General features: G+C 45.6%; 1 protein-coding gene across 1 annotated transcript; it reads right to left on the bottom strand.

Annotated features, from left to right (window-relative positions):
* Positions 1 to 10206: 10206 nt before the first annotated feature.
* LOC142574165 (uncharacterized) lies at positions 10207 to 18041 on the bottom strand. The gene is made up of 2 exons (XM_075683318.1): positions 17792 to 18041; positions 10207 to 10647 (listed from the first exon to the last, which is right to left on the bottom strand). Exons 1-2 carry the CDS (start codon positions 18029 to 18031, stop codon positions 10291 to 10293), a joined length of 597 nt encoding a protein of 198 aa, XP_075539433.1. The 5' UTR covers positions 18032 to 18041; the 3' UTR covers positions 10207 to 10290.
* Positions 18042 to 19588: the final 1547 nt, after the last annotated feature.

Below are 19588 nucleotides of genomic sequence, written 5' to 3' on the forward strand. Positions count from 1 at the left end.
TTCATAAAGTTTTTATACTTGGGATTGTGCTTATCCCCACAAAAGGCCTGCAGGAGTAATCAAGCGAGAGGCAATAAGCCAGTCCTACCTTTTCATTCCGCTTATTAAAACTTGTAAAACGCGCAGTAGTAACATCGTGTTTCAAAATTCTCTGATAAAGTCATGTGAACACAAAGTGGAAACCGGTTTCCGACATCAGGCTAAGCGCCTGGCATATTCTGGTTACCCGATGCATATGCTCACCTCTGTCACGAAGGGCTTAAGCAGTAAGTGTAAGGAAACATCGACTGGAAGCAGTGCCAATGCTAGAGCAAAGAAAGTTGCTGTGGTACCGTAAATTCATTGCATTTTACATCATCTCAGAAGAATAGCGTCTACAGAAGCTATGGAAACTGGTTAATACGGAGAACAAGAAAGGGCACGCATGTTATATTCAACATCGCAAAGGATGTGTAACCTGCACTCACAACGTTCCCTATGCCATTCCAGTTTCGTGCGGAAGAACGTATGTTGATCAAACCGGCAAATGCATCAATGAGCGAGTAAACGAACGTCGATATAACGTAACTAGGGTAATCTCGGGTCATTAGGCTATTCATTGCCGAGATTATTCCTGCAAATCCATGTTTGAAAGTACTTCGATTCTGTATAGGGCTAATATAGCAGGATAACAAGGGAGATTATGGAGACCTACGAAATTGCAAAATTAGAGGAAAGGTGCGTGAGCAAGCATTCAGTGTAGCTATCTGAAAAGGAGATACGATTCCTCGGTTTATCTTTGTAACCATTGCAGTATATGTTTTCGCCATGCCTTGCACACGTGTGCGGTTCGTCGAAATTCACCACTGAATGTTCTTTTTGGCTGTCACGTTTGTTTCCACTAGTACGGTATATATTTATCGATGCGTGCGAAAATAAAACCTATAGTTGAAAGGGAAGCGCTGTCTCTGTGTATCTGTTTCTACGTCCTCTCTCAGTCGCGCGTATACACTCTATCATGGATTCTAACCAATTAGCCCGCCAACGTATATTAATCAGGCAGTGATTCTTCGCAAGGCAACTTACTCTCACGCAGTTCTCAGCCTGATTTCAATCGCCAAAAAAGCATGTCGGGGTTTCAATTACACAAAAAGCACGCCTTGCTCCGTAGCTTGACTCGTTTTTAGTCTGAATGCCGCTGGCGGTCAGAGTTTGGCGACAAATTTTCTAGTCTATGCCGCCCGCTTTGTCCTCGCTGCATCAGCTGTAGAAACATTACCGTTATTGCATCTGCGGCTTTCGTTAGGTGTCTTCGGCACATTTTGTAGTACTATTCTGCGATGTGAAGCTCGTTGGAGAGGGCCGCGGAGCTCTTTCCTCTCAGTTTCTCCTGTGAAATAGCGGCGTTATCTGTCACTGTGGCCATGCGTGCCACTGCTCCTAGAAAGTTTTGAACGGACGGCCGTGCTGGTGTATCGTAAACCGTTTACAAAACACGAAGACGTACAGCTACACCTAGACATGCTAAGCAATAAGCCGAAGCACCTACTCATGGCACGGCGGCAGCTACAGACGAAGAATAAGCTGCATCACCAATGCGCGTTCTATATACCGCTACATATACGCTGCCATTGTATCCGCAGATCATGTGAGACATGCACCGCCTCCTGTGTTCTGTTGGCACAGAAATCTGCGAGTGAAGGTTACTCCCGCTTCTACGCTTTCAATTATTGGGTATGGTAAATATTCCTGTTAATTGTGTGTAAGCCTTGAGAGAGAGGAAACAGCTTGCAGTACTGCTACTTTACGCGCACACACACACCCACACAGACACACACTCACGCATATATATATATATATATATATATATATATATATATATATATATATATATATATATATATATATATAGTGAGCACCATATTGGGATTTCATCGACTAACGTCATCATCGTATCTTTATGTATCATCAGAGCCGCGCCTTCTCTGTCGCGGTAGCGCGCGGAATCTTCGAGCATAACGAAGTTCCTCAGAAGTCGTGGAGGTTGTTCCCTGTTCCCTACACCCGCCGTGGTTGCTCAATGGCTATGGTGTTGGGCTGCTGAGCAAGACGTCGTAGGATCGAATCCCGGCCACGGCGGCCGCATTTCGATGGGGGCGAAATGCGAAAACACCCGTGTACTTGGATTTAGGTGCACGTTAAGGAACCCCAGGTGGTCGAAATTTCCCGAGTCCTCCCTTACGACGTGCCACCTAATCAGAAAGTGGTTTTGGCACGTAAAACTCCATAATTTAATTTAATTTTTGTTCCCCAAGTCCTCTCACCAGTTCTCCCTGGAGCTACGCTCCACCGTGGGCTGCAATGTCTAGTCAAGAGCCACCCTGTACAACTGACGCCGCCATCTCTGCGCTCTCTTCTTCCATCTGGATAATCCACAGCCATCAGCATGACCCCAAGTATTAGCTCGCTTACTCGTTGAAGACGTCGAAGACTTGCTCGATAACTACGATCGAGTCATTGACTACAATATGTGGGAAAATTGTCATGAACTACACAACGTCCCTTTGTACTTCTCTGGCGTAGCTAAAACTTGGTTCTTGAACCATGAGCCCGACTTCCCTGACTGCACCACTTTCACGCAGAAGTTTCGCGTTTTTTTTTTATGTTCTTGCTATTCGCCCTTAATTCGCCAAAATAAGCTCGTCCATGGTGTTAAATTTTTGGGGGGGTCATACACGTTTTACATTGAAGATGTCCTCGTCCTTTGCCAACGTGTAAACTCCGTTATGTCCGAAAGCGGCCGCTTCCGTCACGTAATCGAGTGAATCAATGCTATTGGCTTCAACGCCCTGTCTTCCGAGAACCCTACAACTATGCCAGATGTCGTAAACGTGTGCCAGTGCCTACAGAAACTGCAATCACGTCGCGTTCACGCAGATATGAATTGCAGTCACCTTTCCCGGAGGCCACGGACCTGCGCATCTTGTTCCGTAGCATCATACGTGAGGAAATCCACGCGCATTGCTCTTCCTGTGCTTCTGGCACCGTCACTTCTCCTTCTGCGGCCAGCTTGCGCACAATCAATCAATAAAGAAGAGCTCGCGTTTACTCCCCGCGCCATGTGTTCTGATGCTACCGGTGCACCTACTGAAACTACATACGCTGACAACGCCACGACGTCTTACGACCATGCCTGGAACCACACCATCTGCACACGCGCCGGTGGCTTTAGTATCGGAGCAGCTTGGTGCTCAGCCATCCTACCATGCTTGACGTCCTACCCGTCCTCTGTTATTACTGCGGATAGCAAGGACATGTTTCCCGTTTCTGCCGACGGCTCCAACAGGATGAGAGGCGCAGTTGCGCACCTCAAGAACGGTCAGATACCCGTCTACCTATGACTTACCAAAGAATGACATACCCACCTTATTTGCACATTCACCGTCTCGCCCATACGCAGCCGATATTTCTGCCACCTACCCACGCCATCGCTCAGTGTCCTACTTGGCCCCCCTCACATGCCCCTGGCGTCCACTCGGAAAATTCTACGCAGCAGTTCTAGGAGGGGAAGCTGCATCCATCGGACTGCCTATAATTCCTCCAGAGCGCCCATCAAATTTATTATTAGGGTTTGTGGGAGGTGGTCGTGTAAAAGCTGTTATTGACACTGGTGCCTCCATTTCTATCATTCGTGCTGATTTATGCTCCGGTTTACGAAAATAGAGCATGCGATATTGCGACGCTCCTTTGCGTGGTGCAAACAATGCCAGAATTTACCCGATCGTTCAATGTACAGTAAGTGTCTCTATCGATGACATCCGTCATCACATATTATTTGCGGTGCTACGTGAGTTCACTCACAAACTTATTTTGGGTTGAGATCTTTGTCGTCCGCCACCGCGTTTGTCAGCTGTCGCCAGCGCCTTCTTTCCCTGACCGACACCAGTCAGCAAAGCCATTCTACGAATGATGCGCATAACCGTTTCGTAACTCAGCTGCACTTTATAGCCGTCTAGAGACCAAATAATCGCCGTTCATTTCGATGAGATTGTACACGGCGACGTGTTCACTCGCCCTTACGCCCTCATTTATTCTAGAGGAATCGTAATCGCTCTCCACCTTCTTCGTTTTAAGGATGGGTGCGCAATGGTTACTGCATTCAATACCACTCCTGATCCACAATTGTTGCCCTGAGGATCAGCTACAACATGCGTTCTTGATGCTCAACGCGTTGTCCTTGTTCATTTGAATGTTGCGCTAACGGAGTGAACTTCGCCTCCACTCGACTCTTCTTGCTCTCTTCTACCAATTACATCAACACAGACCGTTCACCTACTCAGACACTACATGTAGTCGATTTGTTGAAAAAACACGATATCTTATTCGACGTCCGTTCATCAGTCCTCGGTAAAACGCCTGCCGCCACTCATCGCATTCAGACCGATGGCTCCCGCATTGTTTACCGCCGTCCATATAGAGATTCTCTTACCAAGCGCAAGGTTATTGAAAAATATTGTGAGGAAACATGCTTCACCGAAATATAATAAACCCTTCCTCAAATCCCTGGTCTCTTCCAAGCGTTCTTGTGCAGAAAAAAGACGGTTCAGTACGCTCTTGCGTCGACTACCGCGCCCTCAACAAAATCACATGCAAAAACGCTTATCACCTGCCACAAATTGATGACGCGTTGGACACACTGCAGGGCGCTGAGTACTTCTCCAGTCTTGATCTTCGATCTTACTACTGGCAAATACTTATGTACAAGCTTGACAAGGAGAAAACAGCAGTTGCCACCCAGGACGGGCTCTACGTATTCAACGTGATGTCTTTCAGACTCTGAAACAGGCCTACCAGATTCTACCGCATGAGAGAGTGTCTTTCGTGGTGTGAAATGGAAGACCTGCCTACGCTACCTTAACGATATAGTTGTCTTCAACATTATCGCAACCTCTCCAGCACCTCGATGAAATTTTAGCATGTCGGGCCAAGGCTGGACTGCAGCCGCACACACAGACACAAAAAAATGCCACTTCGCGACCAAGGTCATCAAGGTTCTGGGACACTTAGTAAAGAAGGACTTGGGCCGGACCCGGAGTATATTGTTGCAGTCCTCAGCTTCCCAAGCCAAAATGTCAAACACACTTGAGCAGTTTTCTCGGCCCCGCCTCCTACTTCCGCCGTTTTATACGCAACCTTGCGACGCTTGTTTCTGCGTTCCACCAACTTATTGGAGTTGCCGTACCCTTCGTTTGCACCGAGGCCTACGAAGCGGATTTTAAGGCACTAAAGTGAGCCCTGACGTGCGAGCCAGTATTATGTCATTTTGACAAGGCTGCACCTACCATTGTCCGCACCGACACTAGCGGTCATGACATAGGCGCTGTTTATTACAACGTGACCATACCTCTCGTGAGCTAGTCATTGCCTAAGCCAGTCGTTTCGTCTCCACAGGAGAAAAAAATGATACAGTTACTTAGCAGAAAAGACTCGCTGTTGTTTGGGCTGCGCTTGTGCGTGACGCTTGAAGTGCGTGGCAATGTACAGTGCCAAGGCTGGTCCATGCCGGAGACTTGTGGCGAGTCTCTGTAACCCATCGCCTGGGGGCAAGGCGTTGATCATTTCACTCACGAATGAAGTCGGCCGTTTCCATTCCAACCGACTTACAATCAAGGGCGTTCACCAGGGCAAAGTTCACCAGGGCATTCCCGAGGCGGTGAACTCAGACCACAGTTTGAAGTGGCCGGGGGTTGTAGCGGACCCTTGTAATCCAGCCATGGAGGCCTCAGCTTGGAATGGTGTCCCTGAGGTCAGACTATTGTGAAATGGTCGGGGGTCGTGGCGCACCCTTGTAATTCTGTGTAGGGGAGGCCTTAGCATGGAATGAGTGAATTAACCAGGCCAGCCTGAAGTGGCTGGGGGGCTTGGCGGGCCCCTGTGATCTAGCTGCACGGAGGCCTCAGCATGAAATGGCGTCCTTGAGAGAGTTCATAACCGTACTGTTAGGGCCGGGGGCGGGTTGTGCGCTCACACCCACACACACCACTACAGATGCATGCACGTCATCGGCAGTAATGGGCTTCAGTTTCACTAGCCTTTCTCTGAAGGCTAGTGCGATAGCATGGCACCTGCTTGTGTGCTAAACGCAGTATGATCTCAACATTTGCATTCAAGTATGTATAGACCGAGCTGAACTGCCTCCGTCATCAACCGCAGCCCTCTCCTGATCAAATAACAGGCATACACACAGACGAGCCTTATGGACAATGCACCGTATTCCCAAAACTTTGCTGGCACGTGGCAAGCACTTTAGCTGTGATATGCCTGTATCTTTTCATTGTAATGAAAGTGGTGCGTACTGAATGTGACCAGGATGCTGCGCACCAAACAAACGCTGTAGTGCCATTGCATCCCATACTCAGGCTCATTCAGGACAGGCTAGCTTCAATGTAATTTATATTTATCCCCTGCTGAGTATAAAGTGCCATCTATCGACACTGCAGTAAGCGCCATCCACCATGCCTATGGTATGGCAAAATAAATCTGCTTACTAGACCTCGTAGTTGCTGCTTTAATCTTTGATCTGTGGTGTCTTCCCATTGCTGTGTGCTGCTGTGAGCGAAACAAGGGATCTGTGGCAACACTAGCAACTTGCTAATAGTTTTTTCAGAAGCAAAACAAAAGCATCAAATAAAAGTGAAATTCGCATGCAGTACAGTTGCTCACACAGTTGACGTTGCACAGCGAGTGCTGTTGTTAGCATGTAGAAGCCGAATTTAACTTCAGACCTATTTCTCTCATGTCTGGTTTACTGTGTGGTGCATAATAGTTTCACAAAATATTAATGCTGTATTACTTCTCACCACATCATCTTCGTTCACATTTGAGCTCAAGGGTAATGCTAGCTTCCGTATGAAAAATGGCTGCTATAAGCAATTATTTTTTAAGTACGCAGAGTCTACTAGCACATTAATATTGTTTTATGTTTTGAGCATTTGAAAAAGCCTGAAGGTGCTCCATCTTTTTTGCGGTACAATAGGATGTTTTTCAAGTGAGTATAGAAACATGTAGCTGGTTGTTGAGGCATACACTTGACAATTTCTTAAGGGTAAACATTAAGAAAACTCCGAGAACAGAAGGCTATCTTCACAAAATGTGCACAATGGTTCATACTGAAACACAAATGTGCTCTGATGCATTAGCACAAGTATACAGGTGGTACAGTTATCACAATTTATTCACTGAAGTTAACACACTTCAGCTAAGTTCATGAAGATATTGGCAAAAAAAATCTGTTAGCACATTGATGCACATTGCTACTGCACGTCTATACAGCAGTGCGCCAGCTGTACACAAATAAACAAGGCCCCTATGCTCTATCCCCAAAATTGCGCCCGTATTTACACGGCCACCGCTTGACGGTCGTTACAGGCCATCTCGCGTTGTGCTCGCTCTCCTCCCTGAAGAACTTATTGGGTCGTCTTGGGCCCTGCGTGATTTTCTTACAGGAGTACGACTTCGACATAATGTACAGGTCTGCAAAGAAGCAGCAAGACGGCCGACGCTCTTTCCCGTTCCCGCTTCCGATCCCGCATCACCCACCCACGGCTCCCAAAATAGCTCATCTCGTGAGTCATCTTCATCGCGTTAATAGATAGCAACCATGGACTGGCCAGGCACTGACTATCATCATGTCCTTGTCCAGCATGCAGACCCATGCTGTCGAACCATTCTTGACCGACTAAGCGGTTCCTCCTTGCCCCCAAACTCCCATCTGCGTCGAAAACTTGACCAATTCCAGTTGAACAACGGCGCCTTATGCTGCTACACTTACTTACCAGCCCTATGGCAACAAATGTGTTCTCGACATTTCCCGTTCTTTACAAAGCGATGTTCTATAAGCTTTTCACGACGATCCAACGGCAGGGCACCTCGAATATCACAAGACGTACGACCGGATTCGAAGCGGATTCTCTTGGCCTCGCCTCTCCTCCACCGTGGCCAAGCATATTGCCTCTGGCGTGCCTTGTCAAGGCCGCAAACGCCCTACATCTGCACCCCCTGGGCTCCTGCAACCCCTTCTTTCTCCTGCCTCTCCCTTTGAGGTCGTCGGAATAAGACTTCTATGGGGCTCTTCCACTGACCACCAATGATAATCGCTGGATCGTGACACCTGTTGATCATATTTCTCGTTATGCTGAGACAGCTTCTCTATATTCTGGCACAACTTCTGAAGTGGCGGACTTTTTCCTGTGAAGCATCTTTTTACGTCATGGAGCACAGCTCCTTCTCCTCAGCAACCGTGGCAACGTCTTCCTCTCACATTCTTTCCGAAGGTCTACGAGCTACCACAACAGTTCATAAGACAACTTCCAGCTACCATCCATATACCAATGGCTTGGTCGAGCGTTTCCATCGTACAATCTAGGACACGATCTCAATGTACATCAGCCCGGTCTACACAAACTGGGATGTAATCCAGCGTTGATGGCTTCTGCCTATAGCGCAGTATCTCAAAGTACCATCAGCTTTTCCCCATTCTTCCTTGTCTACGGCAGCTCACCAACTTCTGCCCTTCATACATCTTTCTTCTCGGCTCCTGTCGCATCGGCAATGCCCTTTTCCGAACAATTTGTTTCCCGCCTCGCCCACTGCCGCTACCTTGCATTGGCCCTGGGATCTCCCAAGGTTTCTGCAAGCACCGCTACGACTCCACAGCGGAAGTGTGATTTTCTGCCCTGGTGACGAAGTATTACGTGTTCCAGACGTGTTCCCGTCAGACTTGTTCCCGGTTTGTGTAACAAATTCAAAGTCCTTTTCTTGGACAGTACTGGATTCCTTAACGAACTTTGCATGTTAATTGCCGCATTTCGCCTCATTTTACTCCCTCTAACCGTAGTTGTGATCGTATCGAGATAGTGCACGTGTCTCGTTTGAAACCTTGTGTCCGGTGCGTTTCGTAGCACACTTCGGCAGCCAGCGGGGGAAATGAGTGCGAGCAAAATAGTAGCATCTCATCTTCCTCGTCTGTACATATCATCATCACAGCCATGACGTGCTAGCCATGGTAGCGCGGAATCTTCGAGAATCTAGAAGTTCCTCGAAATACACACACACGCATATATATATATATATATATATTACAAGCGTTTGCTTGTCATGAGGTAATCAGAAGTCTGTTATGTCTGATCAGTTTCTAAGTGTCACTGGAAATGTCCCACGGGCTTGTATCACGAGCGCAGACAATGAATCCCGCACCTGCGTCACTGTTTCCTCGAAATTACGCCGCGTCGAAATGCTTGGCAGCAGCCTGCCACCAAAAGTTCATACAACTTATTTATCGATAGATGTCTACATCGACAGTAACTGTCGTCAAACAATTTTCGTAAACATATTACGATCACACCAACCGTTACTTTACGTTAGTATCACGGTCCAATTTCTGTAAGTGGTTTTGTAAATAAAATGTGAATTGCTTTGGGTTATGGAATGTAATGTCAACCTGATCTAAATTATATATACATTTAAAGAAGAGAGGTATTGAGAAAAATTTTTTGGCTCGCAGCAGAGTTTGCATCACTTCAGGATTAAGTAGATACTGCACGTTCATGCATTTTGAAAAGTACCAATGCGAACGCTGATACATTTACCCGGTAAAGGAAAATTTAGACATGAATGGTTTCTAAGCAATTCGCAGGTCTGCTTAATAAGCACCACAAGTAATATTTTTCGATGTGAGGAATGAAACCTGATGTAGATTGATTAGAAAAAAATCGATTTGCTAGGCAAAATTGCTTCGATCGCCATTTAGCAAAATCTTGGGAAACGCTACTATTTCCAAACATATTTCTGCGCTAAGAACTGCCTTGATCATACCAAATCTATGGCACGTACCTCGCTGCGATTCATCTCTAACATTGAAATGCACGTCTGGAACAGCCCAGCTACTTTCTGCCATGATGTTTGACCAGTGGCTGGGACTTTGGTATTGTAGGCCTGTGAAACGATGGTCGTTGAAATGGTGTTCGCAACCTGAGATAGAAGAGAGGACGATGAGACGAAATTCCGGGGTTTCGCACTCGTTCCTAGAACTTCGTAGGCTACTCTAAATGTGGCCACTTTTTACTCTTGTGTAATGCAGTGTGGATGTTGCAGTATTTTGGACTCAGCAATTATCTGCACTGTACTGACCAAATTCTGTACAGAAGAATTTCCATACGAGCTCTCGGAGCATCAGCTTTATGTTCGCCGAACAACATAGTCACTGCTCCGACACCTCCGGGCTCGGTCGATAGTGACTCGCCGCATAGTCCATCAAGTAAAGGCCTTAACCGAGAGACACTGCACCTTTTCGTTACGTACGTTAGCAAACTCGTTGTATAACGAGGAGGTGCCACACACGTAGCGGTAGAAATCTTGGCACGGGTCCACGCTAGAGTCCAGCTTTGATCGGAGCCACTGCGCCACGAAGTGGCAGTCGATGGCACTGCACACGGGATCTTTGACGTGGTCGTCCCGAGGCGGTGCGGCAGCGGTCGTCGTAGGCTGCGGAGACATGGCGCTAGGTTTGGGCCGAGGATGTTGGGTTTGTCTGCTCTGGACCAACGTAGGTCGCAGTATCCGGGATGAAACCTCTGTGACAAGCAGGGGGCCTATTTTTTCCTCCATGGGCTGGTGAACAGTGAGAACAAAATCACACCGCTAAGCGTCAGCTGCGGTGGCACCAAAGTAAAAACAGAACATCTTAGCTTATTAAGTACCTTTTGAGCTGCCTTTGGCAGTTACATAAGGCAGGAAATAATGACGTGACTGTCGAAGGCGGTTAGCCCTTAGCGGCTTGAGTTAAGAACAAAACAATTAGCAATGAACAATTCTTGCTGTTCTATTGGAAGTTACACGTTGAAACTCAGAATAATCTCGTTTAACATTACGCAATTCCGGCTCAAGCAGCGTGAACGTCAGAAGCGTTTGCTTCCATTGGTTTCAACTGTTGGCTTTATGTCCGATTCAGCATTGTATCACGTATAATAAGACAACCACGATTGTTTTTAACGACACGAGAAAAAGGAGACAAACTGATGCAGATCCAAAGTACATATGGGTTCTTTATGTTGCGACACTTTTGTGAATTGGTAAATTGATTACTAAAAAACTGTTCATCTTCTCTACAGCATTTTGTAGCTTATCCATAACGTGCCTGTTCGGCAAGAGTGCACTATGCGGAGAACTCCACCAGGTGGCCAGGCAACCACCTTATGAAGGTCTCCGGGATCGGCCCACTTAGCTTTGTCATTGTCTCCTAGTTCAGCCAACTTTACTGTTTTACTACTTTTATAATGCGCCCACTTCGCGAGAAGGCAACCGAGCAAATGTGTTAAGTTAGTTGTGAAAGATGACGGCGTATACTTATAGACTTAGCGGGTCTACGTTGTGAAACTAGGCCCATCTAGGTAGCACACAAAGTCTTCAAAACGTTGTATCACTGGATTCAACGTCTCAAACAGATTTTTGACGAAACTCGACATATTAAAAACGAAGAAAGCAGGATAGCTTAAAAATTAGCGTACTAGGTTTTCGACGTGCTGTTCTTGGCGGGAGAATTCTCCATTGATCAAGCGGAACCCACTGCGCCCATTACTGTGTGTCTGTCCTGCATTAGCGTGAGGTCGGCTAACAAAAAGAAGCCTTTTGTGGGCTTGACCTCACGTCATAAGAGACGAAGGATTGCAAATTATGCTGACAGCGCAACAGGCCACGAAGAAATCGTGCGTGAACGCGTAAACATTGAAGCCGCTCTCTGTGACACGAGCAACGACTCGGCATTGACTTCCGAGGAGCACTGCGAGTCAGTATACCGTGTTGGTGCTAGTGCTGATTCTGACAGCGCATCGTTTACTTCAATAGTTTTCGCTTTTTCATAAAGGTTATCATCATTAAATTCTTTCTGACGATTTCTCTCACTGCCCTGCAGCAACATTTTTTACATTACCACCAGTGCAAATGTGAAATTGCGGGTATGTCACTCTCATCGTTTTGTAAATTCATTCATACCACGCGCTATCGCCAAATGTAACCACTTGCCATCGCAACCGACTAGTGAAGCATAGGCAGGAAAATTCAAAGAGCTGCTACACACTGAGCGCAGTGCCTGACCTAATTAAACTACGTTTACTTTTACGCATTTTGGCTTCACAGTTTCTTACACAATTAGATATGTTATGGCATATTAATTCATTCTCCTGTTATATATTGTGAGCATTCTTGCGCGCTGTATTTATAAGGGTCTTTCTTTTTTACGCATAAATACAGGTGTCGAGATAAAGAGCGATGGCACCGAAGGCATACATAGGCAAACCAGTTACTAGGAACGGTGCTCTGAAGCCTTTTGGTGAATTCTACAGTGAGCAGAATGCACACGAAAAGAAAGTGCACAAACAACCGTCGATGAAGCGAATAGCCCGAACGAGCGAGCGAACCAACGAACCAGATAAAACGTGCGAAATATAGTTGGGGATAGAGCCAACTAACGAACGGATGTCTTCCTTGCAGATCAACAGTACGATGACCGACCACCTAATTCTGTGATCAAACATTAAAACAGCCGGAGACCGAAATCTATTCGCTTTAATATTCCTGGAACTCAACGGTACGGGCTCACCAAGATTCGGTGCATAGCTTGGTGTGATTGCGCATGCTCAGACGCGCCGATCGTCTTTTAACACACTGTAACCAGAGGCCCTAAAACGTAGAACTATTCCAATATGTTTTATTCCAATCGCCTGATGTAACATTTGCGTAACCAGTGATGCAAGCATCGAGCGATCACCCGCAGGGTTGTCTGAACAGCCCAATCAAACGCTCTCCTCGTTCATAGGAGGTCACTTTTGCTTGCTTGAAAAACGAATAACATCACTGAGCGGGTTGTCTTATCTAATTGGCTGACACGGGGCGAGGAGCATGCTCAAGTGGACAAGGGCCGAGCCACTGCACTGAAAATCAATAACCGGATGAAAAGGGTGGTGCCGGCGTCTGCGATTGGTCTGCTTTCTCTTAGCTTGCGGTGGCTGGTCAAAAATTGCGGCGGCATGCAACGGAAGCTTAAGAATGGTGCAGAAATGGAACCTCGGCAAAGACTAGTTGGCAGAACGAAGTCGTAAACGTGCCGAAAGTGCTCGAAAACGCTACCCGACTGCGCAAAACGTTTTATTATACACAAATAAACCCGTGCTCTCCGGTATGTGCGAGTAGCTAGTGCCTGAGCGATCGGCGGCAGCCATCTTTTATTCCTTTCGTAACGGGGCAGCCTGTGGCTATTCAGAAGCAAATTAACTTTTGTTCGGCATATTATTGCATCTTCAAAGCGTACACGTCACTTTGACGCGCTGAGTTTTCGCGGTTTTGTGAGGTTGCGTGACAGGCAGGTGAAGTGGATGCAGCCCGAAAAAATTTGACAAATAGCCGACGTCTAATGGCGAAAAGGCGTCTCAATCAGAAATAACTATTTTTCTTTTATTCGGCCAAGTCATGCATAATCAATGTGACACGTCATCTAAGATGGGGAGCTAACGTGGTTTTCGTGACGTCGCGTGACAATAGTGGAGGGCTGATTGCAAAATTGGAACAGAAATGTTTAGAATAGTTTTACGTTATAGCGCCCCAGAATGATACGGCAGTGACGGCGTTCGAAATGAAAGGGGGAAATGAGAGGGCAGCAAAACGCACAGTGGCAGCTCCGAGCTCGCCGCTCAACAACGGAATAGTGGGCGGCGTCTGGCTTTGCGCGACATAATTCAGAGTCGACAAACAGGGACGCGCAACACGCATGACACCCACGCCAAGCCCACACCGGGCCGCTTCAACTACCCAACAACGTGATCCAACCTCACGCAAGGTGGCGATACTGTTGTCACATCGGTCACATGACCAACCGTGTGGCCAAAGCTACCATGTGAAACCTGCCTGTGCACCGTTCCGTAATTGCGCTCGTTTGGGCAGTCGTGCGTTTCTGTTTTCGGTTGCGCTGTCGTTTGTCATGCAAGTATCACAGTGTTTCTTGTCCTACTTGGCATGCGTATGTAGCGATTTGTATTATTTTAATTTGGATAGCAGCGGAGTTTTTCATTGGAGAGCGCCGAGTGAAAGGCACTAATCGGCTCTTCAAGATCACTGTCATGTCGCTATGGCTACATCAGGTGCCTCTTTAGTGTCATTGTAGTTAAGCAGTATTAAGATGAAGGCTATTAAGACACCTGAATCAGCCGTCATACGTGAAACTAGCAAGTTTTGAAGGATGCGAAGGAAGGCGGGAAATTGCTGTGTCTGCTCACGTTGCCTATATCCTCTAGACAGCAGTCATCGTCGTATTTCAATGTCCAGTTTAGCAAGAAAGTTGCGGACGTTAGAACAAACAGGCTCTTTGTCAATGATTCATTACGAGTAGGGTAGCGCAAAAGAAGAAGTGCCCATCCTATTTGCTTGCCTTGTGCTACAGCGCACTCGTAGAATATTAGACTATTCCGTAAACCGCACCACGCTGTTATCGCTTGCGATTCAGTTTCTTCGATTGTGGTTTGGCCCCTTTTATCTCACGTGATTGGTATATCATGGTCTTAAGAGGAACTTTGAGTGCAATATGAGGCGGCCGAATTCGATTTTCTTTGGCGCCTCGGAACGGTAGGAATACGTTGCGCTGCTTGAAGCTTTGTTATTATAGTGTTTACTAGTATTTGTTTATAGTTTTGCTGTATATAATCTGCGTAACTCGCTAGTGGATACAGCATTCCTGAATCGGGAATCCACCTGGCGTAAAGCATGTTTTGTTACTCAATCTGATCACTATTCTTTGCCGTTTCTGAGTGGGGCCGGTCTCTACGCTGCTCGGCCTTCGCGACACTTAGTCGGCCGCCTGCCGAGTTCGTGCGTGTGCCACGTGTACGCACAGAGTTTGAGAAGTGCTCGGGCGATTTTTTTTTTGTGTGCACTGTTTGTGCACTTCGCACAACAGGGCATCCACTGTTCTTGGTCCTTGTGCAACAAATTTTCCAAGCGTGTCAGACAGAGGAACCTCGACTTAGGCATTCAAGCATGTCAGTGCACTATATTGATGGGTGAAGATACATAGTATTTCAGTTTCAGCGCAGCAAGTCAGCTTCAGTTAACGCAGAGTTCCGCAAGGTTCTGTATTGGGGGGGGGGGGGGGGTCCTTTATTCTTCCTGCTCTACGTGAATAATATTGTCTCTATACAGGCCTCCCCACAGCTTACTATGTACCCAGACGCCACGGACGTATTCTCTAGATCACAGCGCTTAGAAATACTTGAACAAAAAATATAAAGGAGTATATGGTATCCCTCTGAAGCTGGCTCAAGAAAAACAAGCTACATCTTGGTGCCAGAAAAAACACCGTATATCGGATTTCGACAACTAAATAAACATGCAAAGCATGAATTAAACATTATAAATCGACAAATATATCAAAAAATTGCTTCTGGTATGGTTCAGCGAAGACACCATGGAACGCTCACATTTATCATCTTATTAAACAGCTTGCGCAAACAGCCTGATGCCTGTAGAGAATTGTTTCTCTTATTCCTCCGTGGCTGAAGTGAACTTTTTATAATTCGGTCTTCTACTAATGACTCGGTTACGGCGTATTAGTATGGGGGACAAGTAATAATTATATAATAGGCGGATTGTGCTAGAAAATAAATTACTTCGCTCTTACGAAAACTACCATGGTACTACCGACGGCTCGCGCACATCACCGCTCTTTTATAAACATAACATGTTCAAGGCAAGCCAAACATTTTATTTTAAACTACTGAAAGAGGTACAGTCAACCACAAAATTTTATGGAACATGAATTCTGAGGAAAAGCTGAATATATACGCAGCCGCGGAATGCAGCCTCGTATTCGCGTTTACAACCTCTACCAGTATAAGTGAACAACACTGTGATGTTCGGTTTTTATAACTAGTCTTAGAAACGGCAGAGAAATTGAGTGTTTTGCGATATCCCGTGGTCCCTTAAAATTTGTGGTTGAGTGTACATAAAGATACTTTGTACATGCGCAATGAGAGCAGTCGGCGGTATACCACAAGAACAACTTTACAAGAATTGCCAAGAACGAGGAGAAATTATGGAAAATAAACTATGCAATACCAGGCACTGAGACTAGTTAATGAATTAGAATATTTATCAGAATTTGGAGCTATTCCACAGGCTTTTAAAACTCATGCTAAAAAATTTCCTGGAGCAACAGAGTTTTCTTTGCACTTACCAATCTTGCGAAGAAACTTTATGAAAATTATAATAATTTTCTCATACGTAAGCGACAGTGCATCGCTTATGTTGTATTTTTTTTCTACTTTACTACTGTACGAAAAGTGTCGGCCATTCGCTGCTTTTGTAAGTGCTAAATATCATTTGTGTGCTTACATGTTATATAAATGCATGAAATGCCTTCTTGTGTATGACGTGTATCTTTTGCGAAGCACAGGTGCAGGCGTATACAACGGTTACAACGTATACAAGCGTTTGTCAGGCGTATACAACGCTTCTTTCTTCTTTGCCGTTTCTTGTTTATGTAGGAAAAGAGTATATGTACATACAACTACTACTGCTGCTACTACTAGTTATGTGTGTTTAAGAGTCGTAAATCGGGCATTGCTCTTGCTTCTGATCTAATATCAATGGAAATTCCTCGGTTTCTACGCGGCAAAACCATGAGACGGTTAAGAGGGAGACTGTAGTAAGGGACCCCGAAATAATTGCGGACAATAAGTGAGCCTATTTTGCATGCACCTAAAGCGAAGTACGCGAGCGCTCTTTTTTTTTTAAATTTTGCCCCCATAAAAATTCAGCCTCGTATGCCGTGATTACAACCTCAAGCTAGTTATATTTCTTTGCTAATTAAAACAGTTTTCGGGCTCACGTTCTTTATCAATCTTCATTTTCACACGCACAATTTGTATACCTTCCGTTACTGGAAGCTTGTAATATTGCAAAGCCTTTTAATATGATTGTGAGATGGCGAGCTTGCATGTGATAAGCGCCATTTGCAGACGCCTCGAAGGATTACAAATTTCTTGCTCGCGACCTGATTGGTCCGCAGAACGATGGACTCTGGCGGCCGAGCCGCCAGAAACTTTTTTTGGAACCATGTTCACAGTTAACGCTACCTCGCACAGGTTCACTTTTTGTATGACCGCATGTTTTGCTACAGAAATTTGGCGGTCAGCAGTTTGAACACATTAGTGATTTCGGCAGTAGGTATAACTACTTTTATGTCTGATTAACTTTAAAGTTCTTAATTTAGCGACAGGTGTTAGACCAGAAGCGGCGATACTTTAGCGACCTAGAATTTTGGAAAGTCGTCTGGCGGCTTTCAGCTGTCGTCGTCTGCTGCTTTCGAAGATCAATAGCGAAGTAAAAGGCCGCTACACACAGCTGGTAAAAGTACTGTACGTTGCTCATTCACACCAGCCTTAGACAAACGTAACACGTTTAGCTGAGTTCTTTAAGCCAAGATAGCGTATATTATAGTGTTTCAAAGCTCCAGCATTGCCTGACATCTACTCAGATGGTTTCCGGTTAGCTTTAATGACCACGCCGCAAAATATCGCAACTATTTCACAATATTGTGTAAATTAGTGAGAGATTTAAAACAGCTGGGGTCATCCTGAATATAGGCATCACTGATGCAATGAACTTTACGCGAAGTGATCTCATTATTGCATGTGCTCACGGAGGACTCGTTCTCGCATTTAGTATAAAAACGACGCAACATAACGTTCTTTCTAGAGAGTGCTCTCACCGCGTTGGTGTCGTCGTGTGAAATCTGACTGGACAGCAGGAGTATGGTCAGGAGAATGCCGCAGCATATCACCGGCAGCAAGCCGAACATGGAAAAGAGCGCCAACCTGGCCCAGCCAGAATTGTGCTGGTGGTCCCACTCTTCTGGGATCTCGTCGGCAAGGCTCGATCTCTTCCTCACCTTGTAGGGCCCTTCCCACCCTTGTGTGGTCTGGTCACCAAGGCTCAACCTCTTGCTCATCTTGTACGGCCTTGACTCCTGGATTATCCCCATTCAGACACGTTACGGAAGCAATGGTACATTTTCTCTGAAATTAACATCTGGAAGCATGTTAGAAATTTTATTAACAAAAATAAACACAGGGTATGAAGCTGGAAATCAAGTGACGTCGCTTCGCATTGGCGTCGTTTATGCACACAAAGAAAAATAAGATGCTTGCAAAGCCCAAGTGATGGGTACCTTATTAATAACGCAACTTTAGCTCAAATTCGTTAGCTGGAATCGCTAATAAAATTTTACAGTATATATCGTCGTCCACGAACTTTCTTCCTAGTTAGTTGCAAGAAAAGAATGCAAGAGAAACTGCATGAGCAGGTCAGGGTGATTTCGATCCAAAGCAATGAAATGAGGCAATAAGGCAATGGGAGGCAATGGATCTTGCCTCCGAAAGGGGCAAGCCTATAATGTTTGAGTAGCTAATACGTGGAAGGGGGAATTAGGATGGCTCTAAGCCTTTAGATGCACTATGACTAGCTAGCGCTAAGACAACAAAAGCTTTAACTATGAAAGCACTCACGTTTTAATACCACTGCTGCATGCAAATGTGTATCATGTCCCTTGCATTCACTAAAAGCCGGCACACCTTCAGATAAGCTTCCTCAGGTTGGAGATATAAAAACGTTTATCGCCATTTGCGTAGAATCGCAATGATAATTCTTCAAAGAAATAGAAAGATACTATTGTAATTGTAATATAATTGAAACTCACTGAACCTATTTCGCAAAATGTTTATTTTGCGTTTGGCTCACTCGGACAGACAAACATTCACTGAAATCGTACTCCAACGCTTTCACTCACTTTCAAACACTTCATGAACAATCCTAGACAGGAGAACTCTGATTCAAACGATCTAAAATTTAACAGAGCCAGACTCATTCAAACTTGAATCGGCGGAAGGCTCACGCCTACTGTATCATGTACCAAGACGCCGCCGGGTTGCATCCGCCTCACAATAAACTGCTCAAAGAACGGGTAACAAAATGGAAGAAAGCAGTCAAGCAGCATACGTCACCATAGTTTTGTCGCGTTTGTCATGAAAGGGGCGTAAGCTGAAATATCCAACGAGGAAGCGTCAGCGATGGAATGTGTGGGGCAGCGTAATGTGGTCTGGTTGCTTTATCGAGGCTTCTTCTTCTTCTTCTTCTTGCTTCGAAACACTGGCCCATAACCACTACGGGGTGTTGGCCAATAAGCAGGCGGGTTTATATGTTTTGTTCAGGCTTTGTGTACGAAAGTGAAGTTTAGAAATTACGAAATAAAATAAACAAAATGAAGAACTTGATTACAATTTCAGGAAAGTAATTATTTTGTGGCATTAACGAAATTGTTAATTTCGAGAAAAGCTTTCCTGTGGTTCCATCACAACGAAGACGCCCCCGAAGAAATCACTCATCTAGAGGAACAAAAAACAAAAGCCTGCTCCTTCAATAAAGTTTAGTCCTCTTCCTCGTATGCACATCTCAGGCTTACTTTAAAACCATCTATGGAAACATTTATTGATTTCGCCATTACCGAGAA

This window comes from Dermacentor variabilis, chromosome 3 (assembly GCF_050947875.1).
Source record: "Dermacentor variabilis isolate Ectoservices chromosome 3, ASM5094787v1, whole genome shotgun sequence".
NCBI lineage: Eukaryota > Metazoa > Arthropoda > Arachnida > Ixodida > Ixodidae > Dermacentor > Dermacentor variabilis.

Bases quoted from the DNA above. Each gene is read 5' to 3' on its own strand.
- LOC142574165 (XM_075683318.1), bottom strand. From the start codon at position 18,031: ATGAGCAAGAGGTTGAGCCTTGGTGACCAGACCACACAAGGGTGGGAA. The intron at 10,648-17,791 runs GTGAGAGCACTC...ACTGTTCACCAG, and splicing joins CACACGACGACACCAACGCG to CCCATGGAGGAAAAAATAGG.